Source organism: Gorilla gorilla, chromosome 21 (assembly GCF_029281585.2).
Source record: "Gorilla gorilla gorilla isolate KB3781 chromosome 21, NHGRI_mGorGor1-v2.1_pri, whole genome shotgun sequence".
In the NCBI taxonomy this organism is placed as follows: domain Eukaryota; kingdom Metazoa; phylum Chordata; class Mammalia; order Primates; family Hominidae; genus Gorilla; species Gorilla gorilla.
In genome coordinates this window covers 56,626,649-56,652,674 of record NC_073245.2, presented here as the reverse complement: position 1 = coordinate 56,652,674, position 26,026 = coordinate 56,626,649, and the positions used below count along the sequence as shown (strand labels likewise).

Genomic DNA, 26,026 nt, shown 5'->3' with positions numbered 1-26,026 from the left:
TTAGGGAGCATTCAATACATGGGGCTCATCTTCCACTTCATCACTCTCTCTATATATAATATATATCACTATATATATAAAATATATATGTATATTTTATATATATAATATATATTATATATATAAAATAGTATTATTTTATATATACTATATTATTTTATATATATAATATATATTATATATCACTATATACTATATATCACTATATAATATATAATATATAATATATATTATATATAATATATCACTATATACTATATATCACTATATTATATATTATATATAATATATATTATATGTAATATATAATATATATTATATATAATATATATTATATATATTATAATATATATATTATATATTATATATATTATAATATATATATATTAAATATATTAAATATTAAATATATTAAATATATTAAATATTAAATATATAATATAATATATTATATATAATATATAATATAATATATTATATATAATATATAATATAATATATTATATATAATATATAATATATATTATATAATATATTATATATTATATAATATATATAATATATATATATACACACACATATATGTAGTTTTTTGAGATGAAGTTTTGCTCTTGTTGCCCAGGCTGGAGTGCAATGGCATGATCTTGGCTCACTGCAACCCCCGCCTCCCGGGTTCAAGCGATTCTCCTGCCTCAGCCTCCTGAGTAGCTGGGATTACAGGCACGGACCACCACACACAACTGATTTTTGTATTTTTAGTAGAGACGGGGTTTCACCATGTTGGCCAGGCTGGTCTTGAACTCCTGACGTCAAGTAATCTGCCTGCCTCAGTCTCTCAAAGTGCTGGGCTTACAGGCGTGAGCCACCACACCCAGCCTTTTCATTACTCTTATTACTAGAGGTAATCTATTTGCAGCGTGAAGGACAGTGCCTGGCACACAGTAGGTCCCCTCTAACATGTAAGCAGGGAAGGCAAGCAAGCCTCCGGAGTTCAGGCACCTTTGACACTGGTAAACAAAAGCAAGTTTTGTACAAAGACTGATGACAAATGCATTCTGTATAAATGCAGGTGCAAAAGTCAGTGGACAGAATGGGGAGAGGAGAGCCAAGAGCCACAGGAGAGGGTAGGAATGCTTTTTCTTCATCCTGCAATGTGAAGGGTTGGGAGATACCGTCTACAGTTGATAGAACAAGAAAGGAAAGACAAAAGCACATAACTTGCAACAGAGACACAAAAATAGCAATAAAAATATATTGGGAAAAATGGGGAAGAAAAGATGGGAATGGTGATGGAGAAAAGCAAAATCCTCTGCCATCCTAGGAGGAACATTATGATCCAAAATGGATGCATCAACAAATAAGGCTTTGTCTTTCATTTAGAATTGTTGAGGAAACTGCCAGAAGAAACAATTAAAATAATCAGACATGCTTCTCTTGGGGAGTAGACTTAGAGCTGGAAAAGTAGGATGGGGAGAAGTATTTGCATTTTAAGTATGTGTAGATTTATTTATTTATTTATTATTATTTTTTAGATGAGGTCTTGCTTTGTCACCCAGACTGGAGTGCAGTGGTGCAATCACATCTCACAGCAGCCTCCACCTCCTGGGCTCAAGAGATCCTCCCACCTTGGCCTCCTGAGTAGCTGGGACTGCAGGTGCTCACCACTATCCCTGGCTAATTTTTTTTAGTTTCTATAGAGACAAGTTCTTGTTATGTTGGCCAGGCTGGCCTCGAACTCCTGGCCTGAAGTGATCCTCCTGCCTCTGCCTCCCAAAGTGCTGGGATTACAGATGTGAGCCACCACATCTGGTTCTAGATATTATTTTGATAAATTTTTTTGAGGAAAAGAAGCAAATGTGAAAGAAAAGAGGAAGATGGGAAGTAAAGAGAAAGAAGGATGGAGGGAAGAAGTAAAAGAAGGGAAAGCCCAGGCCTTTGGAGTCAGGGTGCCCTGTCAAGTCATATCCTCCCTTTGTTTTTTTGAGATGGAGTCTCACTCTGTCACCCAGGCTGGAATGCAGTGGCGCGATCTTGGCTCACTGCAACCTCCGCCTCCCAGGTTCAAGCAATTCTCCTGCCTCAGCCTCCCGAATAGCTGGGATTACAGGCATGCACCACCATGCCTGGCTAATTTTTGTATTTTTAGTAGAGATGGGGTTTTGCCATGTTAGCCAGGCTCATCTTGAACCCCTGACCTCAGGTGATCCGCCTGCCTCAGCCTCCCAAAGTGCTGGGATTACAGGTGTGAGCCACTGCGCCCAGCCATATCCTCTCTTCAAATCTCGACTTGCCTCATCTGTTAAATGAAAATGGCCTCTCCTGGCTGTCGTTAACATGAGATGAGGTTGTGAACTCAGTGTACATAACCCAATAGGAGAAGTCTGGCAGAGTGTTCTGGAGAGAGAGTCAGGGATGGCTTAGGAGGTGTTCACTGTACCTGGGTCAAAGAAGATGATGGCTTTGAGGTAGGCATACTCATTGTCATCGATCTGCAGCTCCTGGAAGGGCAGCACCAGCTCGTCAAGGATGCGTATGGACACCCGGCTCATCTCCGCCAGCTCCGGGCAGTGCCGAGGGACAATGTAGTCATTGCCTGGAAGGGTTGGGAGGGAGGGAAGATGGGAAGTCACCTTGGGTTGACCCCTCTCCTCTAGTTTTGGCTTTTAAGTTGGCAAGATAGCTGGTGCCTGTGGGAGGAGGACCTGCAGGGATGGTCACTCCCATTTCACAGGTAAGGAAGCCGAGGCCCAGATTCAGAAGATAAGCTGCCTTGAGTCATCCGGCTGAGCTTGGAACTTGGCTTTCTAGGACCTCTTTCACATGACCCAAGCTCCATTTACCAACATGACTCACAAGATTGATGACATTCAAAGGCCACCTGATAGGCACCAAAGCATCAAGGTTAAAGGACCAGATTCTGGAACTGCACTGCCCTGCTTAAATGGCTCTGCCCCGATAGCTGGTTATAGTTGGATAAGTTACTTAACCTCTCTGTGCCTCAGTTTTCTTATCTATAAGATGAGGAGAAATAATCGAGCTTCCCTCATAGCATTGTTGTATTAAAATAGGTAGTGTTTGCAAAGCAGTGAGCACAGTCCCTGGCACACAGTGTGTGCTGTATAAGCGTTTAAAATAATAAATATGCCATGAAGGCACAGGTGACACGGGCTGGGGCTTTGTGCCATTCTTAACCACCTCTTGCTCCTACTCCAGAAAGAACATCAGAATGCACAGGTAGGCCAGGCGCGGTGGCTCACACCTGTAATCCCAGCACTTTGGGAGACTGAGGCAGGTGGATCATTTGAGGCCAGAAGTTTGAGACCAGCCTGGTCAACATGGTGAAACCCTGTCTCTACTAAAAATACAAAAATTAGCTGGGTGTGGTGGTGCACGCCTGTGGTCCCAGCAACTCTGGAGGGTGAAGCAGGAGAATTGCTTGAACTTGGCGGGTGGAGGCTGAAGTGAGCCAAGATCACATCATTGCACTCCAGCCTGAGTGACAGAGCAAGACTCTGTCAAAAGAAAAAAGGATGCACAGGTAATTCCAGGGATAACCCTGATTGTGCTCTGACTTCAATGCTGGGAATCTGGTGCCTTGCATCCACATTTCCTTGCATCTGAGTGGGGTACCCAGTTGAAAACTGAGTCCTGGAGCCCTCCAATGCAAGCCTGAGGACAGGGCCACTCCTGACTAGTCTCCCTCACCCTTGCATGCCACCATGTGAATCTCCTTGCCTGGGTGAGTGCCATGCTAGGCATGCCCTCCCTGGAGCCCTGGCCAGGGCAGGCAGCCACCTCACCTAGGAGCAGCACGTCCTTGAACACCATGGATCGCTTGGTGGCTCCGAGCAGCAGGTGCTCGCCAGCATGGGCTCTGAGCAGGGCCACCTGAAAGAGAGAAGGAACTGTGTTTGCCATCTGTACCCTTGGGAAGGCTGCCCGTAGCCAACTCAGTGACGCTGGGCAAGTCAGCTTAATGCTCCCCTCTGCCTCTACCTGCCTGAACCGTGAAATGGGCATCATAAAACTACTACCCATAAAACTAGAAACCTGGAAGGGGAAAGAACACGTGCTCAGAGCTGAGAGACCTCGCGCCGACTCTGCCCTTGAACTGCTGTGTCCTTGGGCAAGAAACTGCTTCGTGCTGGGCCTCTTCTGTGTGCCTGATGAAACTGTAAGCAACAGTCTGTGTGCTTTTTTTTTTTCTTTTTTGAGATTCTCAAAAAGGTCTATGATCCCAAAAAGTTCCAAAACTGTGGGTCCCAAATTCCCACCCATGGACCAGCTATGGAGAATTATGAAGGGTGCTTTGTAAAAATACAGATTCTATTTTTTTTTTTTTTTTTTTGAGACAGAGTCTCACTCTGTCACCCGGGCTGGAGTGCAGTGGCATGATCTCGGCTCACTGCAGCTTCCGCCTCCCAGGTTCAAGTGATTCTCGTGCCTCAGCCTCCAGAGTAGCTGAGACTACAGGCGTGCACCACCATGCCTGGCTAATTTTATTTTTAGTAGAGACGGGGTTTCACCATATTGGCCAGGCTGATCTCGAACTCCTGACCTCAGGTGATCAGCCCAACTCAGCCTCCCAAAGTGCTGAGATTACAGGTGTGAACCACTGCGCCCGGCCTGAAAATACAGATTCTTAGGCCCTGAGATTCTGATCCTGATTCTGTATGTTTAGGGTGGGCCCAGGGATCTGTGTTTAAAAAGCTCCACAGTTGACTCTGAAGTGCAGTTCTGTTTGGGAAATCATTGGTCTGGCAGATCCCTCCAGGGATCGACATTGCAGGACTCCAGGATTCTGAGAGGGCATTACAAGAACTTGGATGTGGATGTTAGGTCTCAGGGCTGGTCCTTCTCAGAGCAAATGTATGAGCACTGGCCCCTGGCAGAGAATCAGCTTGATGAAACCCTTCTCTGCAGGGGGTACAAGGCAAGACTTCTAAGACTGGAGTCATAGGTAGGGGCCCAGCAAGCTCACAGAAGGACATAGCCAGCCCACTGAGAGCCATCTGCTTTAGTGCTTGCCTGAGGACCAAAGGATGGCTTGAAACAAAACAGCACCAGGCTGGTAGCCTCAAGGATCTCATCTTCTCATCTTCAAGGTTGGGTTAGGGAGTTTGGAGGTTCCATAGCAAGCCAAACTAGAAGGTTAAGATGCCTTTGTTTGTTCATTAATTTGATTGTTCATTCTTTCAGTTATCAAATCCTAAATGCCCACTAAATGCCAGACACTTTTTAAGACAATGGAGGCACAATGTTTAAAAACGAGAGACAAGGTCTCTAATCTCATCGAACTAACATTTATAGGAGAGAGGATGAACAGATAGTAGAGAACAAGTAAGTACACAGGACACAGGGTGATCACAGCATAAAGGAAAGAAGGAAGGAGAAAAGGTGGGAGGAAGGGAAGAAGGGAGGGAGGGGAGTGGAAAGGATGGTGAGAGCAATGGGGCAAGAATGGCTGCGTTAGATGGGGAGGTCAGAGAAGGCCTCTAAGGAGGTGAAATTGTTGTTAGAGGAAAAAAGACATTTGCCTGAAGATATTTGGCACAAAATAAGCCTTCAATAAATATTTGAATGAAGGAAGGAAGGAAGGAAAGGGGAAATGAATGAATGAATGAATGAGCAAACATCTTGACTTCCTCTCTAGCTCTAGCTGCTCCTGGGCAGCCACTTGTCCTTGCCCCTTCTATTCCCCATGGATAGAAACTTGTGAGGAAAACAGAAAAAGAGGAAACTGCCTGGGAGGGAAAATCCACTTTCCATGACCAGTATGGAGGGAGGCCGAGGATGCTGATAGCCAAGCGCCTCCTGCGCACCGGGCACTGTGCAAGTCTTTCATCAGTCACTCCAGTGGCCTTCACAGCGCGAAGCAGAAGACCTGGATTTGAATCCCAGTTCTGTGGCTAACTTGCTCTGTGACTTCAGGCAAATTTCTGTCTCTCTCTAAGCCCCAATCTCTTTCTGCAATTGTATCCAGGCCCAAGAAGCACACCAACTGGGAATCTAGTTTCTGGGGCAATGTCAACAAAATTGGGAAGCCCTTTGGAGGACAATGCCCCCGACTTTCCCAGGGATGCCCCACCTGCATTGGGCAAGCTCGGCTCCTCATACACCAGGAATGGGGAGCTGGGAACCCTTCTGATCCCAGGTTCAACCCCCTGATATGGCAGCTGTTCTGGGGGGTGGGCCGGGAGGTCGGGGTGGAGTGTTAATGATTGTCCTGTGTTATTGGCCACCCATCATTGCTCTCTGAGAATGCTCTGAGCCCCAGCCAGGGAGGTTTGGGTGGGAAATCGAGGTTAACAATTGCTCAGGTTGGGGGTATCTTGTTGCCCTGCTAAGCCCCTGGGAAGGAACAGGAGGGATTAAACATTAATGTAGAGACTCCAGCAGAGGGGACTGGGGCCAGAGCACAAGGAACAGGGGAGAGGGTAGGGGCGGATTGTCCAAGATCCTTGCCCTGTCGACTCTGCTAATGGAAGGAGGAACCATGGAAGAGGGCCCCGGGTCCAGCCCCTGTATGAGGCTGGGGACAAGCCAAACCAGCGTTTTCACAGTGTCCCAATGTGCAGTATTAATAGGTGTTCCAGGAGAATCTTGCCAAAGGAGTTTGAGAAGCCTTGGCCTCTGCAAAGTCAAACAACTGCCTGGACGAGACTTCTCAGAAGCTTTCACAGACTCACATGCATTGTCAGTGTCTTATGCAAAGGTGCGAAACAGGTAAGCGAATGCACCAGAGTCTGTCTCCGAAGCTGAGGAGGTGGCCCAGCCCAGCTCCTCTTCCCCAGACGGGTAACATCTCTTTGGAGGCCCAGGGGTGCTCTGGGCAGGAGCTTCCTAGGTGGCATCTCCAAAATTCATCTGTCCTCAGACACACGCCACCTTCCTTCAACCCTTTCTTCCCCCTAGGGACATTTCAGTATTCCAAAAAAATGTACGGCGGGAAATATGATGCTCAGTTCAATTGTTTTGGTGGGAAACACGATGCTGAGTTCAATTGTTTTGGTGGGAAACAAGGAAGAAACTAATGTTTAGGGAGACCAGCTCTGGTCTGGTCACTGTGCAGCTTGCCCCATCACCTGATTTTTGTACTTTTCAGACACCAATGTCCTCAATCCTCCCAACCACACTCTAAAGTGGATATTATCATTTCCACTTTACAGATAAGAGAACACTGAGGCTCAGAGAGAGGAACTCATTTGCCCAGGATTAGGCAGACAACCAGTCTTAGAGCCATAGCTTAAGCCAAAATCTCCTGATCCCTGTCCTAGGGTCCCTGTCAACATCCCCCTGGGAGAGCCTCAGGTACAATGGTCAGGAGCTTGGACTTTGGAGCTTCCTGCCAGGTTCTAATCCCTGCTATGCTGGATAGTAGCTATGTGACCTTGAGCAGGTTACTTAACCTCTCTGTGCCCCAATCTCCTCACCTATGAGATGGCAGTAATAATAGTACCTTAGTACCTACCTCATAGAGTTGTTGGAGGAGCTAACTGAGTTAATATTTGTAAGGTGATTTAAAGTTTCAGACATGTGTGTGCACTACATATTTTGTTAAATAAAATCAAATCAAGCCAGTCCACGGCTATATCCCAGGTGGGCCAGCAGCCCCCTGGCTGCCCTGCCCACTGCCCACTACTGCCCACCATCCACGCCCATCCTCACCTGGTCGTCCAGGGGGAGCTCGCAGAAAGCCGGGATGTACTTGGCCCACTCAACGAGAACCAGCAGCTGCTCCTTCATGGACTCACACACATCTGCGATGCTGGCAATCTTCTTCGCCCGAATGTCGCCGTTGATCCCGGAGACGGGGGAGGTGATCTTTGAGAGATACAGGGAAGAAAATGCTGGAGATGTCCGGGCCCTCCTGCACTCTCTGTCCCCTGCACAGAGCCCCCTCCCTGGAATCAGATGTGGGGAGGGGGCTGGATAGTGGGTGCCCTCCAGCTCTGAAGGAAGCTCAGGGTAAAAACGGAGGGAGGGAGGAGGCAGGGATGAGGCAGAAGGGCTCCCTCTGGGCCTTCACCTGTTACCTGCCCCCTGCCCCCTCCTCTGTCAGCTTTAGAGCCCCAAGGAGTCTGTCAGCCTTAGAGGAGAAGCAGGGCAAAAAATCATCATCCTTTTCTGACAATGAGGCAACCATGGCTCAGAGAGGTGCTGTGACTTGCCCAAGGTCACTCAGCAAGGGAAGGGCTGGGCCCCACTTTGCCACCTCTCTCCACTGAGCCACTGCTCTGTTCTCTCGGAGCTGAGCTGATTGCAGGCCCTCAGTGAAGGTGAAGACTCTGCTTGGCCTGTGGGATGCAGGCAGTAGGATGAATTAGAAAGTGCCCCAGGGCGCCAGGTTCGATTTCTGCCCTTGCTGCAAACTGGGCCATGTGAAACCGGACTCAGTGTCCCTTCTGTAATATCTGAGGCCCCTCCCATCAGCTGCTCCAGGGCCTGGCTGGGGAGAATGGAGGTGGAGGAGGTGAGCTCCTCTGTAGTGTGGGGGATCCCTGGGTGGGTGGCAGGATCACCCCGGTACCTGTCGGGACAGGACCTCCGCCTGCAGGAGCGCGTTGATAGAGGGCAGGCTGCTGTCCTCATAGCTTGACCTTCGAGTGCTGATCCGGTCCCGCTCATTTTGGACGGCTGTGAGGAGGCACAAAGAGGTGAGGAGGGAGAGCAGGGATGGAGTGGGGGGTGGGGGTGTCTGTGACTGATGAGGAGTGGGAGCAGGAGGTGGGGGGTGTCCAGAGAACAGGCCCACATCAGCATGTGGAATGAGGGGAGATGGCCTCTAACTCAGCTGGTGGAAGAACTTTCCACATATCACAACTGCCCCCAACACAATGGAGAGGCTATAGGAATGATCCACCCATCAGCAGGGGCGTGCAAGACAGTGAAGACTCGGCTATGGGCTTAAAATGGGTCTTGAGCATTGAGGAGGGGATCTGACTAGATTAAAGATGTTCAAGCTCTGGTCTACAAAAGGGTCCCTTTCTTTCCAAATGAAAGTGAGTAAAGCAAGCAAAACAAATTACTCTGGGTGACACGGAGATGGCCTGGGGATTCCTGAACAAGGGGATCTGGGGGCTCCAACTGCCTTGATGGTTTTGTCCATCAGCAGGAGCTGCATGTACTCCAGACTAACCTCAGCATTAGCACGGCCAGGCGCTGTCTCCCTCCCTCCCACTGCTGCTCTGTTCCAGGCACTGAGGGATCTGGAGCCTACGCCCACTGGGGCCCCAGGCTCCACTGACCGCTCCCATCTGGGTCAGTCCTGGCCTGAGATAGAAGATGATCCTTCCACCATCCCGACAGTGGATGGGATAGCACTTGGAGTCCAAGAGGCCTCACTGTGGAATGAGGCTTGGCTGATTCAGAAAGGAGGGAGGATGAAGCTGCACCAGACCCGGCTTCCTGTCTGGAACCTGCCACTCTGTGTGCCGGTGGCAATCGCAGCCTCTCTCTGGGGCTGAGTTTCCCTACCCGTAGGCATTTCCCTGCCAGCCGGCTCCCTGCACTCTTTCTCGTCTCAGGGACTGGCATCAAGCCTGGCCACCTTCCTTGGCTTCCCCTCACACCCCAGTGCTGTCGTGATCCTGACAAACAGACCCGCTGCTCCCTCTCTGCTCCCAGGCCCGCTGTCTCTCCTGGATTAGATCAGCCTCTTCCTGGGCTCTGCTTCTGCCTTGCGCCTGCAGTCTGTGTTCCTCTCAGAGACAGAGGGATCCGTTCAAGTCACGTCCCCTGCTGCTCAAAACCAGTGCCTTCCAACCTCACAAGTCCCCAGGGCCCTTCCTCTCCTCTCGGATCGCACCTTTTACCGGCTTCCCCCTACACACTCTGTCCGCGAAAACCCGCCTCCCCACCTGGACGCATCTGCACGCTTGTAGGCTGCTGTGGTCACTGCCTGGGATTCCCTTTCCTGCACAGCGCAGCAGCATCTTCATTTCACTCCTGCCTCTGCACAAATGTTGCCTTTCAGACACCCTCTCCAGCCACCCTGTCTAATACAACATGACCCCCACCCTGGCCCTGCCCCCCATGCTTTATTTTTCTTCAAGGCATTTATTGTAGAATTATTTGTTACTTCCTTTACTATCTGTCTCTCTCTGAGAAGGAAAGCTTCAGAAGGCCAAAACTCCATCCCTCTAGTTCACTACTGTAGTCCCAGCCACCAGAACAGAGCCTGGTTCACAGTAGGTACTCAATAAATATTTGTGCAGTGAGAGAACGAAGGCATTGGAGGAGACAAGCTCTAATTCTTTTTCTTTTTTTTTTTTTCGAGATAGGGTCTCATTTTGTTGCCCAGGCTGGACTGCAGTGGCGCAATCATAGCTCAGTGCAGCCTCAACCTCCTGGGCTCAAGCGATCCTCCTGCCTCAGCCTCCCGAATAGCTGGGATTATAGGCATGTGCCACCACACCTGGCTAAATTTTTTTTTTTTTTTTTTTTTTTTTGAGAGACGGGGTCTCATTAGGTTGCCCAGGCTGGTCTCGAAAACCTGGCTTTAAGCGATCCACTCAGCCTCACAAAATGCTGGGATTACAGGTGTGAGGCACCACACCTGGTCATAAACTCTAATTCTTATAAGAACCCTATTTCTCCAGGGAACATTGACACCCCAGCTATTCAACTTTCTCTTGATGTTGACACATTGTTAAAATCAGAGAATAAGTCAAATCCTTTGCACTTGAGCCCGGGAGTCAGTGGATAGAACAGAAGTCCAGAGGCAAGCAACCTCCTCTCAGACCACCACGTGGACGGGGCCAGCTCAGAGCATGGCTTCCCTGACTGGGCCGTCCGCCCCACCCGCCCACACCCCTCCCACGGCAGCCTCCTGCCAGCACCCGCACCCACCCATCAGGGCGCCGAGTGGCCGGCGGGCGGAATGAAAGGGCTGCTGTCAGCAGCTGCGGATAGGGCTCCTCAAGGTTAGGCGGGCGTTATCAGTGCCCGGCGCGAGCTCAGTCACGGAATGATGTTTTCCAAATGTTTGCTCAGTATTAGCAGGGTCGGGGACCTAATGTAACTTCTATTGAATATTAACCGACCTGGGCAGAGGCGGAGAGGTGATGAGCCTGTCTTCCCAGGGAGCTCCTGGGTAGGGGGCTGTGGGGAGCAGGGCAGGGGCTTCCAAGGAAGGTCCCATCAGATGGCCCCTGGCCCATCACCTACGCTCACCTCCTGCAACTCTGGGTCCGCTTTCTGGGCTGGGTTTTTGATGCCAGGAGCCGGATATTTGTCCTGGGCCTGACAGCTTAGGCCAAGGCAGGTGTCTGTCTCCCTGGCTTTGGGTTACAGGAAAGAATTCTTGACCTGCTGTTGGCCCACTGACCCCCAGGGTTCTCCCTGGATTCTTTGCCCTTCCAGGGAGCCCCTTCCAGCCACGGTGGACTATCCTGTGGCAGATACTTATAGGCCCATGAGACCTGAAGCCCCTCTCTGTGGTCGAGAGAAAGTTTCAGCCATCTAGATCAAGAAATGTGCCTCCCAAGCTGATCACTGCAAGTTTCACTCCAGGGAGCTTGGTGTCTGCTCAGCTCTGGGGAGCCTGAGTTCTAGACCTGACTCCACCCCTGACCCATCACATCACCTCTCTAGCCTCAGTGTCCTCTTCTGTAAAGTGGGGAGCAGGTAGATTTGATGACCTCTTATAGACTCAGCTGGTCTTGAAATCCTACCTTTCCAGCTCACACTTTCTGGTTCTCCGGGACTATTTTAGGGTTTCAGTCCTCAAATTCTCCTAAGGTCATCAAGAAAAAGAAATAAAAACTTGTCCCAACTCTCCTGGCCAGTGAGACTTCCACCGAGACTTTCTTTTGGCTTTGGGAGCTTCCCAGCAGGCTGAGGAGGGGCGGTGGGGCCTAGAAGACAGGCACAGCTAGGAATACCCTCATTTCCTGTGGCTTGACCACAGTGGCAACTGAACACTTTGTCACTCTGGCCCGTTCTCAAAACAACAAAGTGACTGCATGTGTCATGATCTTCCAGGTAACCCAGGCATGTAAACAAACACTAGCATCGACTAACCCACGCTCACTCGCCATCAGCCAACTCTCCTATCCTCCGGGCAGCATGTCCGTTTCCCTGGGCCAGGAAGCAAGCAGCTATTTTCAAGGCTGAGCTAAGGCTGAATGGTCTGGGGCTCTCATCCCCCTTCCAGGAGCCTAGTAAGGGGTTTGCTGGCTTTGCAGCAGCTCAAGAGAGGGCCAGAGGCCGGGCGCGGTGGCTCATGCCTATAATCCCAGCACTTTGGGAGGCTGAGGCGGATCACCTGAGGTCAGGGGTTCCAGACCAGCCTGGCCAATATGGTGAAACCCTGTCTCTACTAAAAATACAAAATTAGCCAGGTGTGGTGGCACATGCCTGTAATCCCAGCTACTTGGGAGGCTGAGGCAGGAGAATCACTCAACCCCAGGAGGTGGAGGTTGCAGTGAGCCGAGATAGTGCCATTGCACTCCAGCCTGGGCAACAAGAGCAAAATTCCATCTAAAAAAAATAAAGAAGGGACCAGGGAACAAACACAGCCATCCTAGTGGGCAGTGTGACTTGTGCAGGTAGGTCAGGGAGTGAGGAGCGAGACTCATAGGGCTCAAGGGTTCATTATCCAATGTCCTCATTTTATAGATGGGAAAACTAGAGCCCAGAAGAGACAGAAATGCCCCTAAATTACCCAAGTGAAAATGACTCTGGATGTCTAATAAAAGACATTTATAACAACTGACCACACACAGGACCAGGCCACACGCAGTGGAGGTGGGTAGCCATCCACTCAGGAGGGCTGCCAACCCCTCTCCCATCTGCCTGTCACAGACCTGAACTTTCACTGTGAGAGAGCTGTTCTCTCAAACACAGTGCCCCCTGGATGACACCTATGAGGAATCATAGTGCCTAAAATCTTAGGCTTTTGGGATAATGGAATCACTGACTAATACAACCACAGAAATGTTGGAACCTTAGACTGTAGTTCTCAATCTTTTTCTTGCCTCCAACTGTTCACACATGCATCAGGTTCCCATTCATAATCTTTCTCAGTCCACAAAATGGAAGTTGAAGTGGATGAGACAGGCTTAACTCCATTGAAAACTGGGTTTGGGAGAGGAGGGAGTATCTGCAGCTTTAAAAGCCCCTCTTGCCCTTGGAGAACCACTGATGTCTAGATGTTAGAATTGCAGCGTTCAGAGCAGGTCTTGGGGACCACCCACTCCTGCATCGGGATCAGCAAGCTCAGATTTTCCAAGACAGCTCATGAGCTCAGACTAAGGTCCCGTAAGGATGAGACATAGAAGATATTTCCAAGGGAGGGGGCAGAGAAAACAGGGGTCCAGGAGCAGATACAGGGGAAAGAGCGTCTACCAAAGCCTCCCCTCCCCTCCTTCTCAGTGGGCCCTGGAGCAAGCTGGGTCCTACGTTCCTGCTTCTGGGGTGTGCTGGGGTGATGGGGGTGAGGGGTGTTTGTACCGAACTAGCGGACTAGACCAAGGTTTGGCTGGTACGGCACAACTGTGGGTCAGAAGGGAAGGTCTGGGACTAGTCGCAGAGCTGGGAAAGGTTGAGTTTAGAGGAACAGGAAATGAAGAGATTCGAAAATGAACTCAAGTTACTTTTTTATTTTTTGAGAGAGAGTCTCGCTGTCTTGCCCAGTCTGGAGTGCACTGGCATGATCTCAGCTCACTGCAACCGCCTCCTCCTGGGTTCAAGCAATTCTCCTGCCTCAGCCTTCCGAGTAGCTGGGACTACAGGCATGCACCACCACGCCCAGCTAATTTTTTTGTATTTTTAGTAGAGACGGGGTTTTACCATGTTGGTCAGGATGGTCTCGAACTCTTGACCTCAAATGATTTGCCTGCTTCGGCCTCCCAAAGTGCTGGGATTAGAGGCATGATTCACTGCGCCTGGCCTCAAGTTACTTTAAAGCAGTTAAAAGATTTTTGCTTCCCTTGCTTGGGCTGAAAACAATTTTAAATGTCCCTGGTATCTGGAGAGCATAAAATAATAGACAGTGCTGAAGTGTGGTCCAAATAGCAGAAGCTCTGGGACTTCAGATCTTCCAAGGATCAGTTGTGGGGCCCTAGGCAAGTTGTTTAACCATTGTGGGCCCCAGTTCCTTCATCCACAAAAAGGGAGGAATTGTAATAGGTTCAATGGGCTGGGCTCATTTCATTTTCACAACATTTTCCCATATAGGGTTGTCATGAAAATGAAATGAACCCAACGTATTGAAGTGTGGAAAAAGCACAGCCCAGTGACTGATACCTGCTGGTAGCAGGAAGCCTGGCAAGACCTTAATAAATGTTGTGCTCTGGTCTTCTCCTCCTTTGTCCAGGATGGGTCTGGGGTCTTGTTCCCATTTTCTAGAATGTGAAGACTTTGGAGATCACGTGATACCCATGAATGAATACTAAGGGAACTGGGGCATTTGTCCCTGGGACCGGAAGCTCAGGCATCGGGCTCCTCTGGCTGTCCCCTTTATAAAGTTGGGGTAGTGAGTACTCAGATGTTTGCAATATCATTCTCTATGCTTGTCCTAATGTTCGAAATATTATATTAAACACACACACACACAGACACACATACACACACACACACACAACGTGGCTGCTTTGTGGTGGCGCAGACAGGCAGGCAGGGGTGGTGGTTGCTGGGAGCCTGAGGAGCCAAGAGTGGGAGCTTATCTCTCTGAATCTTTCTCAAGACCAAGCCCAGCCGCTCCCTATGGTCAGATTTCCAGGCCCTCCCTCTTCTCAGCCATTAGCCAGTCACCCGGGGGCCTGCCACTGAGTCATAAAGTGTGGCTACAGTTGTAAATGACTGTCGGGGAGCTGTGGGTGCAGGTGGGGCAGTGGTGGTGGGGCGGGGAGGGCCGAGGCTCACCTTCCTTCTTCATGCCAGCCCGGAAGCATTTCTTGAGCCTGCAGTAGCGGCACTGGTTCCTCTTGTCTTTGTCCACCACGCACTGCCGGCTAAATCTGGGGAGGGCTTTGGATGGTTGGATGGAGAAGACACAACTTCCTCCTCTTAGGACAGAACTAGGGCCCTGGCTATCCAGTTGACCCCCCAACCTCAGTGCTCTCATCTCTTCATCCCGGGAGTTCTCTCTTGAACCCATCAGCAGCTGGAAAGGTGCTATGAACTCTCTAAGAGCCCAGTCCTGTCCTGCTAAACATGGGGAAACTGAGGCTCAGAGAGGCAACATGTGGTACTGGGTCGCTCTGCTGGTTGGTGTTAGAGCTGAGTTGGGAACCTCGACCTCTCGAGTACCAGAGCCCTGCTATTTCCACCACATCCTATAAAAGCTCAGAACCCATAGCAGGCTCCTGGTTATGGCTCAGAGTTAATACTCGGTTCACATAAGCCTCTCTCTGGAGGGGGATAGGAAGTAGAGGCAGTGCCACACCGTGGTGATGGGTGGGGCCCTGAGTGTTAACCCTGGCTCTGCCAGTGATTCAAGCTGGTTGACCTTGGGCAAATGCCTAGCCCTCCAAGCCACAGCTTCCTCCTCTATAAAATGGGAATAACAACAGTAACCATCTCACAGGGGTGTTGACAGGTGAAATGAAGTCATGCGCCGATGGGGCACAGTCTTTGTACATGACAAGTGCTCGCAATTGACAGCTGCTATGATTTTATTATTGTCGTTACCCAGAACAGGAGATGCCTTCGAAAGAGGGCTCTCCAAGGCCTTGGGAAGACTTTGGGGTTGGTGGAAGCCCTTGGGGTACGTGGAATGGCCTGGGGTCAATCTCCTATTTGTCCCAAAAACAGCACCAGACTGGAAGACGGGCTCATCTACTGAGCCTTCAGGAGAGGCCTCATGGAATGGGAAAAAGAACAATGGGCTCAAGGGGATGGGTAAATACACACAAAGACTTAGTATTGTGCCTGGCATATGATAAGAGCTCAATAAACGGCAGCCAGCAGCTTGATGATCAGTAAATGTGGTTCCTAGAATAGATGCTCTTCTTGGATTCACAAAGTCTTTTACAAAACCAGAAGAGCCTTGGAGGCCCTGAAGGGCAGCTGTCTCTGAGACCTACCCACTCAGGGAGAAGACAGACCTTGGGGCCGTGAGCCCAAGTGTGCCCATTTCCCAGCTGAAGAAATTGAGGCTCCTCACCTGCAGGAGTACATGTGGTTCTTCCGCACGCTCCTCCGGAAGAAGCCCTTGCAGCCGTCACAGCTCGAGGCGCCGTAGTGTTTGCCCGTGGCCCGGTCCCCGCAGATGGCACACAGGGCGCTGACACCCAGGCTGTTGGGCGCGTTGAGGTTGGTGCCTTCTGATGGGGACGTGTCTGCGCCAGGAGAGAAGGGAGTGAGGCTTCAGGAAGAACAGAATGTCAGGCATCTAAGGGAGCCTTGCGGGGATCTCTCCAGGGCTTCTGCCTCAGCCAGATCTGGGGGCTGTTCCCACTCCATCACCTCCCCACCCAGTGACCTCCTGACTTTTTGGAGCTTCAGTTTCACATCTGTAAACTGGGGCTGGTTGTGACTTCACAGACTTGTTTCTGAGGGTCTGCGTCTCCCTGCGGTGGAGGCCACGAGCCCCAGCTTTCTCTAGGAAGGCATGAAAACCTGGCCACCTTCTCGGGTGGGAGCCGGCCTCCTAACTCGGAAGGGGGCTGTGGAAGGGAGAAACATTCCGCTGCATTCTCCCCAGAACCAGGTCCTGTCCCTCGGTTCTTGCCAAGGGACCAGGGCTGGGTGGATCTCAGCTTGCGTGCCCAGAGGCCCCGCAAATTCTCTGAGGAACGAGAAAGACTTGGGCCGAGAACAGTCACACTCATGTGGCTTCCTAGGAGGGTCTGGACACATCTCCCATCCCTCCCATCCCGCAGGCAAAAGCTACTGCATCTACACAAATGTGAGGGGGGCCGTAGAGGCAGGTGGAAAGAGGATCTTGGGCTGGGTGCCAGGAGTCCTGGGCACTACTGCTGATGCTGCCACTAACTCGCCTGTAAACTTGGGCAACTTCGTTTTCCCTGCTTCAATTTCTTCTGGGCCTCCTTTTCTCTAACCATAAAAGGGAGCAGTTTGACTGGTCTGTTTCCAAATTTAAAAAATTTACAAAATTTAAAAAATGTGTTTCCAAATTTAAAAAAATAGCAGCAGCTGAACCCCCTTTATTTGTCAGCAAATCTTTCAGCAAAGATAGACCCCTTTGAAGATGACAAATGCAATGGGTCAGCCCCCCGGAAAATGCAAGCGCGTGTGCCACACAGTCCACACACACGCACACACGCCACACACAAGCACACACACGCACCACACAGTCCACACACACGCACCACACAGTCCACACACATGCACACACACACACCACACAGTCCACACACACGCACACACCACACACAAGCACACACACACCTTACACACCACAGTCCACACACACCACACAGTCCACACACACGCACACACACCACACACAAGCACACACACGCACCACACACACCACAGTCCACACACACCAAGCAGTCACACACACGTGCACACACACACCACACAGTCACGCACACACACACCACAGTCCACACACAAGCACACACACGCCACACAGACACACGCACACACACGTGTGCACACACACCACACAATCCACACAGTCCACACACAAGCACACACACATGCACCACACAGTCCACACACACGCACACACACCACACACAAGCACACACACGCACCACACACACCACAGTCCACACACACCACACAATCCACACACACGCACACACACACAAGTCCACACACACATGCACACACCCACACACAGTCCACGCACACACAGCAGTCCACACAGGCACACACAGACACACCACAGTCACACACACACACTTACATACACACACACAGTCCGAACATGAACACACGCACAGTCCACACATACACACACACACACTTCACACACACGCACACATAAACACACATCAACACACACATATATACACACATGTGTACACATACAGTACACACACGAACAGAGTCCACACAAGCACACACACGCTCCACACACATGCACACACGTGCACACACATACACACAGTCCACACATGCACACACAGTCCACATACATTGCACACACTTGCACACAGTCCACACACATGCATACATACAAACACATCAACACACACATATACAAATGTGTGCACACATACAGTCCACACATATACATACACATACACACAGTCCACACACACATGCTCACATGCACAAACATACACACACACACAGACACAGACACACACACGTGTATTCATAGAAATCCTGAATCCAACCTTGGATTCCTCAGGGGCATCCAGTTAAGACCCAGAGAGGGCCATGCAATGTAGGTAACAGCACAGCCTCTGAAGTCCTTCTGCCCAGGGTTCAATTCCAGCTTGTCCACTTTTTAGCCGTGTGACATTGACTGTGTTCGTTTACTTCTCTATGCTTTTGTTTCCTCACTTGTAAAATGGGGAACGTGATATTCCCCTAGGTTCGTTATGGGGATTCGGTGAATTCTCATATGTGTATGTGAAGTGCTTGGCACATAGTAAGCACTATATCAGTGTTCATGAAATAAAAACTTTTCCGCATAGGAAAACTCTCAGAGCAGAGGACTTCCAGGCTCCTTGCACAGGCAGACACTGCTGCATCTCATTTCTGCCATCGCAGACTCCCAGGTGTCCCCAGGAGTGCAGCCCCCTCCACTTGGTGAATTATTCCTGGAGATGGGGATAATTGTTAAGCCACGTGGGTGCCCTTTCTCCCTCGGCCTCTCCTCCCCCGACCCCCGGGGAGAGCTGACCCCCACAGCTCCTGGCCATTCAGCAGGAGGCTGGGGAAGTAGCTCCCACCTCTGAGGCAGGATGGGCTGGGGGCTGTCAGCTCTATCATCTCCCCTCTGAGGTCAGCTGAGCACCTCTATTCCACAGGTGAGGACACTGAGGCTTAGAGAGGACAAGTGGCTTCCTGGTGTCATCACACTGCTTCCCGTGAAGCAGAGCCATGGGTTTATGGTCCAGGCTTGCTGGGCTACTCCAGCCAGTGCCACACATGTTGAGGTGTCTGCTGGGGCCTCTAATGAACAAGGAGCCACCCAGGGCTGCTGCTCCCTTGGGGTGGGGAGTGGACGGGGGAGAAATATCCTTGGAGCCTTTGAGACACCAGCCCAGGATGTACTCGAAACACTTCAGAGGACAACTTCACATAACCCCAATTCAGACCACTTCAAACTCCAGTGAGGAATGTGGGGACCCTGCTTACAGATGCTCAGAGCCCTTGAGATGAACCATGTTGGGGCCAGGCCCTTTACCGGGGCTAAGCACCCAGGCACCTCATCTTATTTATCCTCTGGCCAGCCCTGGGAGGCAGACACTATTATTTATTCCCATTTTATAGGTGAGGAAACTGAGGCTCAGAGAGGAAATTGCCTTGCCACGTTCACACAGGTTGGAAGGATCTATGCCGGATTTGAGCCCAGATCTTTCTGGTTCCAGAGCTGGAGGTGGCCTTGTGTTTGGGACTCCCAGTTCAGGGGCTTGGCCTCTGCCTCAGGAGCACACAGTTCCTGGGCTTGGAAAAAGTGATGGGGGCGGGGAGCAGCCCAGGGCAGGGCAGTGGTCCTCGTGGGGCCACACAACACTCCACCTAGTGCAGCAGCAACTTGTTTGCTATCTCTGGTGTGTTTTTGCCTTGCGCTCCTGGCATGGTCCTCAGACAGGCCTAAAAGCCGGCCAGCCAGCAGGCCTGGGGGAATGAAGCCTGTTTTGTAGAAGATACAGAAGCCAGGAGAGGGGAGGTGACATGCCCAAGGTCACACAGTGACTGGATGGCAGGGGCAGGCGAGCACCTGCTGAGCTGACAACAGGCAATGCCCAGCAGCTGCCTCCTCGCCCTAGCTGAGCTGACCACAAGATTCCAGACCTCAGCTGGAGCTGCAGCCTCATACTGGCTGAGTGGCTCCAAGACACAGAAGGAAGCAGGGTGGCAGGCTGACCTCAGCCAGCTGCCTGCCCCCTCTCCTCTGAGGCTGGCCTGGGACCGATGGGGCTCTTCCCTCCAGGAGGGGTTTCCAGGCCTCCTCTTTTCCCCTACCTCCCTGTGGAGAACTGTCCACCCCTCCAGATATGCTCCAGTGATGTCGGAGGGGATGCCTCAATCTGGAGAGACGCAGCGGCAACAAAATCTGCTCAGAGACAAACGGACATGTTGCTGATATGAATCTCACTTGGTGAGTGGCAACAACAGAGTCCTGCATTTGGGTCTGTGCAGTCGTGCACACCAGAGACCGCTGACCCCCACCCGCAGCACAGGGAACTGCATATATACACAGCAGGTACAAATATGGGCACACGACAAAACGCCCATACAGGATAAAGATGCAGGAAGAACAGGGCACTCCAACAGGCCCTCATGCACAAACACATGTGCTCTATGACCCGCACACACAGCACACATGTACAAACATCCACAGACACACGTACACACACATACACACTTACATACATAAGCAAGATCAACACGGGCACCTCCTAAGACACAAACACAGACCCACTCAATGAATACAAAGGAAAATAGACCCAGAACTCACAGAGACAAATGAACACACATATGCAAATGGGTTCCTGAAGGCGTCACCCCACCCATACAACCTACATGGAAACTCACTATCACACACGAACGCACACACAACACACACAGTGCTGAGTTGGCTTCGTAGTTAGCAAAACTTCCCTGAGAGCTCCATTTTCCCTAAGTGCCAATTTCCCTAGGAAAGTCCCAAAGACACCGAGAAATGCAGTTATGTCTCCAACCACCATCTCCAGGGATACAACATCCCTTGCCGTCTCTCTGAACCTAGGCCCAAGGGTTTCACGAAGGGGCCGTGCTGGGCTGAATCGCTGGAGCTGGGCACCAAGGGGGAGCTCACCATCATGTCACTGCGCCAAGCGCCAAGCAGAGCCACTGTGAGGCAGTGAGGACTGGAAGGGCCTGGGAGGAATAGCTGGGATCGACTTTTGCTGGAAATTGGCCCTTGCAGGCCTCCCTTCACCCGGAATGCCTGTGATCACTGTGCCTGGGCACATGGGCTTCACTTGGCAACACCTGTGCTGGCCTGTAGGACCAACCTACCATTTTGTATCATTCTCCTCCCACCCCAAAGTTGAGTGCCAAAGATCTGCTCCTGGACCCAGGCATACCTGCCCCCACTGGCACACCTGGGCACATCTGCCCCCACCTACCATTGCCCATCGTCAACACCTGCACATTCTCAAATTCCAGGGTGGTGTAGGCTGGGTCCAGTGCAGCACTGTAGTCGGCCATGTCCATGTCGACGAGGGTTTTGGAGAGTCGCATTCTCCCTGCCTCCACGCCGCGGCCACCTGCCCTGCCCTGGGCGCCCACCCCGAAGGCCCCCGCCCTCCGCCCTCCCACTGCCTCCTCCCAGTGCCCTCTCTGCCTTCCTTTCAAACCGTCCTCTGGGAAGATCTGCTGGGAGTCTTGGCCTAGCCTCTGTGAAGGGGTGGAGGCTCTGCCGGGGAGGGGTGGGGGTTAATGGTTAATCGGTCCCCCGCCGGTGGATAGGCTGGGCGGGGCTGCAGGGATTTGGCTGTTTGTTGGTTTCTGGCTGACACCCGGGGTGCTAATTACAACTGCTGGGGCCCTAACTCACCGATGTTCAGTTATCAATTGTACAAGGCAGGCATCATGACTCACGGGCACTCATTTGACCCTTGACTCACCCACCCACCCCTCCAAGCCATTGTCACCCCAAGTCAGGCATTCTAACTGATACTATCAGGCACTGACAGCCTACCTCCGAGATCCCCTAATTCAATAACTTCCCAAATCATTGACTTCTACCCTCAATGCTTTTGCAGAGATAAGGCTGCCCCGTGGCCCACGGTTTAGAAACCTAAATCCCAGGCCCCAGATGCCAATCTTCTGGATCCTTGTTCTGGGAGCTCCCTTCCAGTTCCCCCGCAGTTTCCCGGTTCCCCTGGGAGCAGAATGGACTGGAAGTTTGGGAGGGCCAGATTCACCTCCAATTCCCCGCTCCTGCTCCCTGTGATCCCACCCTGCCCCTCACCGTCTCCCACAGCTCCCAGTGCTTCTGGCCCAGGCGGGCTCCATCTCGGATTTTCCCATCACATTCTCCTGTTTCCCTCACCCCCACCCCCTCCCAGAGCAGGCAGAGACCTGGATTTACATTCAGGCACCTATCGTCTACTAACTGGGACCTTGGGTAAATGATTCCCCTCTCTGAGCCTCAGTTTCCTTTTCTGTAAAATGTACAATCAACTTTAAAGGGTGGTTTGAGAAGGAAATGAGATGGCATAAATCAAGCACCAAGTGGGGCCTGGTAGACGTCCATCCTCTTCCTCCTCCCTCTCCCTGTTTCGTATCCCCATTGCCATCCCCCTGTTTCTCTCCACCCGTCTCCTACCTTCAGAGTGGGCTTTGTGGGGGTATCGCCAGTGCAGTCACAGGCAACCCAACCCTTAGAAAGTCCTGGTTCCTGGTTCAGTGCTCTGCTGTGCTTGTCCTAAAATTCATCATGACTTTTGAACAAGGGATTGTGCATTTTTGTTTTGGACGGGGCCCTGAAAATTACACAGCTGGTCCTGGCTGTCTGAAGCTCTGGTGCACTCTGTTCTTCTCACTCCCTCCAGCCCTCATTGCCTTCTGTGCAGACATTTTCAAGGGCTGCCAATCAATCTGGGGAAGTAAAGTCTTGATGTAGAAGGCAGAGAGTGAGGGCAGAGGAAGGAAAGCCTGAGACTTGGGAGGCCTGGGAGCCTGTCCTCCACTGCTGGCTGGAAGGGCAGGTTGGAGGGCCTCGGTGACACCTGTGAGCAAGAGTGGGCGAATTAGTGGGAGCACCAATTAATGAGTGAGTGTGTGGGGGAATTGATGAGTGGGTGAATTAGGAGTGAGTGAATTAGAGGCAGGGTGAATTAATGAGTGAGTTGAGTGAATGCATGAATTGAGTGAGTGAATGAACGAATGAGAGGGTAAATTACTGAGTAAGTGAGCAAATGGGTGGGTGAATTAATGAGTGAATGTGTGGGTGAATTAATGAGTGAGCAAATCGGGAGTCAGGGCATGTGTGTTTGAGTGGTATGAGGATGCATCTTCATGTTCTTCCCACTGCTAGAAGCCTTTTCTCTGCCCTGCTTAGCTTTATTCTGTCCACTTGATCTGACCTCTGAAGCTGAGATGACTGGGGAGTGCTATTGCCTGCAGGGAAAGGGGAGAGGGAGCAACTGTTGTGGAGGACAAGAGAGGCTAGATTTGGTGTCAGGAGACCTGGGGTTAGGAACTAGCTCAGTCACTATTCCAATAACTTTATTTACATCATCTCTTCTCAGGGCTTCAATTTCTCCCTCTGTAAAATGGAAAGATGATCCTGGCTCAGTTTTCTGTTAGCCAGGACAAGACTCTGAGGGAGGGAGCAAGAGGCAGCCCCCTGCAACCCACACTTTGAGACTTGATAAGGGGCTGAAAGAGACCAAATAGCGGCGGGTTCCTCCCATGCCTACCTCAGGAGTATCTGGTCTGGCTCCGCCAGCCTTGGGGGCAGTGCAGAGGTGGGAAGAAACAGAAGATCTGACCAAGGGGTAAACACAGAAGAGATATGGAGGGCAGATCTGGGAGGAGCCTCCAAGGGCTGAGCCCAGGCCTCTGCCACCTGCCTGGCACCTATGGCAGGCCACAGGCACAGCTACTCCCCACACAACCCAGCAATACATGGCCTCTTCCACTCTGAGGCACAGTTCCACATTGCTTAACGGGGAATGTGATCAATGTCATGTCAGAATTTCATTGGCAACAAAAATAACAATGCATTTTTCCATAGATGACATCTTAGATTCAATTAAATAAGGTCTACGATCAACCAAGATCAACCACACCATGCCACAGCCATGACCCGTTATATCCAAGAGCTACTAGGTGGACAGCCTGCAAATGAAGAGCTATTAGATACACGAATCACGACATACCTGACTTACCAAATGCATAATCTGCATGACTGCCTAGGAGGCACATTCTAGATTCACATCCCACCACATTATAACCTACCCCATAAGTAAATCTATCCACTCATCACTGTAAATTGCATCATCTATTACATACATGATTCATTCCACCCTTAGCCAACGCCAAACAATATCTTCTAGATACACATTCCTCATATAAATGACGCACCACCTATAAGATCTGCTGGCTCTGTGACCTCAGGCAAGCTATTATTTCTTTTGTTCTTGTTGTTCATTGTTACTACATAGTTTATTTAAACCAAGCTATGATAATACAGCTGCCCAGAATCTTTGTGGATTACAGATGCAAAGTAACTGGAGACGTGTCCTTGCACCTATAGCTCAGTAATAGACAGACAAGTTTGTTACATTTACTAAGTACAGAGAACTGAATACACATGACATTGTACATCCATCTTTTTGCTTTGTATTTCCATTTTAAACATACGTATGTTACAACTTTACATTTTAAATATGACTCCATGTATTTTGTGACAATGGCTAAGAATGCAATGATCCCATGCCCCTGAAATAAGCACACTTTGGTCTGCAATGCAGAATGTTTTCACTGGGGTACCAAACAAACCCTTAACACATAACAGACAAAAACTCCTTAAAAATCAGATTTAATACAATGTTCTTCATGTTAGATAAGGAGAAAGAATGGGAAGTGGAAAAGGAAGACATTGGGGTACTTTAAATGTACAGTGTCTTGAGACCTTGAAAGTTTCAGGCCGGGCACAGGGGCTCACACCTGTAATCCTAGCATCTTGGGAGGCTGAGGCAGGCGGATCACCTGAGGTCAGGAGTTCAAGACCAGCCTGGCCAACATGGAGAAACCCTGTCTCTACTAAAAATACAAAAATCAAAAATTAGCTAGGCATGGTGGCATGCCCCTGCAGTCCAGGCTACTTGGGAGGCTGAGGCAGGAGAATCGCTTGAACCTGGGAGGTGGAAGCTGCAGTGAGCCGAGATTGTGCCACTGCACCTGGGTGACAGAGCAAGACTCTGTCTAAAAAAAAAAAGAATGCTTTCTTCAAGGGATGAAGAGAGACGTTGGTTCATGGGTACAAAAATAAGTAAGATAGAAGGAATAAGATCTAGTTCTTATAGCACAGTAGAGCGATTATAGTTAGTATCAAAATACATGTGCTCCATATATATGTACAATTATTATGTATCAATTATAAAAAGTTTCATTCCCTTCCTCCAAGGGAATTTTTTTTTAACTAGTGGAAAAAAGAAAGCAACTTCATAACGCCCTCCAATGAGGAAGAACATTATCCTGACAATGCTTAGGTGCTTTCATATGAGCAATAATAAATACATGAAGTCACAGAGCAAATGTCACAGTATTGGTTTGGTTTTTATTTCTATGCTTATAAAAAATATTAAGCTTCTTTCTGTGGACTGAGTGGGTGTTAGCCTGTGGGTATTGGTCTCTGGTGCCTGTATACCAGTGACTATTTATATTCCAAGTCCAGGGCCAGCTGTCTGCACAAGGCAAGTTTTTATTTTGAAGCCTTGGTTACTCCTTCTGTACAAGGGGTCTAACTTGTCGTTTGTCGTGAAGATTAAATGAGGGAGTAGATAAGGTTTTTAGCCTCTCTTCCCCCGACCTCTCTTTAGGGGAATAAACCACAGACCTTGTGGGTCAGATAGATCTGGGTTAAAATCCAGGCAGTGCCAATGTACCAAACTCTGTGACCTCAACTTCTACTTTTCTCAGCCTTAGTTTCAGCATCAGAAAAATTGGGTTGATACCTTCTTTGTAGGGATGGTTCAAGCATTAAATGACCACGTGTAGGCATACAGTACAATAGTAGCAATTACTGTCATTGGTCATTGATTCCATGACACACTGGCCACATAATCAGTTGGAATCAGGACCCCTGCTCAGGACAGCTCCAGGTACCACACACCCAGCCATGAACAAGCACTAGCCTCAATGCCATCAATTTAGCAGCTGTTCTTTACCTCTGCTCACCTGCTGTCAGGCCCCAGCTCAAGAGGCA

General features: G+C 50.0%; 1 protein-coding gene across 6 annotated transcripts in view; it reads right to left on the bottom strand.

Moving 5' to 3' along the window:
• Positions 1–26,026, bottom strand: part of HNF4A (hepatocyte nuclear factor 4 alpha) — a 76,954-nt gene that overhangs the window by 11,203 nt on the left and 39,725 nt on the right. For 2 of the 6 annotated variants that reach the window (XM_004062196.5, XM_019017413.4), the window contains exons 1-7: positions 21,213–21,461; positions 16,112–16,286; positions 14,869–14,963; positions 8,531–8,637; positions 7,669–7,824; positions 3,801–3,888; positions 2,438–2,593 (exon numbers count right to left, since the gene is read on the bottom strand). In XM_004062196.5, coding sequence (XP_004062244.4) covers positions 2,438–2,593; positions 3,801–3,888; positions 7,669–7,824; positions 8,531–8,637; positions 14,869–14,963; positions 16,112–16,286; positions 21,213–21,327 — 892 coding nt within the window. In that variant the 5' untranslated portion in view covers positions 21,328–21,461. Of the gene's footprint in view, positions 1–2,437; positions 2,594–3,800; positions 3,889–7,668; positions 7,825–8,530; positions 8,638–14,868; positions 14,964–16,111; positions 16,287–20,064; positions 20,772–21,186; positions 21,462–26,026 lie in introns of those variants that run through there. The other 4 variants (XM_055373026.2, XM_031004889.3, XM_019017415.4 and 1 more) reach the window with 3 other exon arrangements.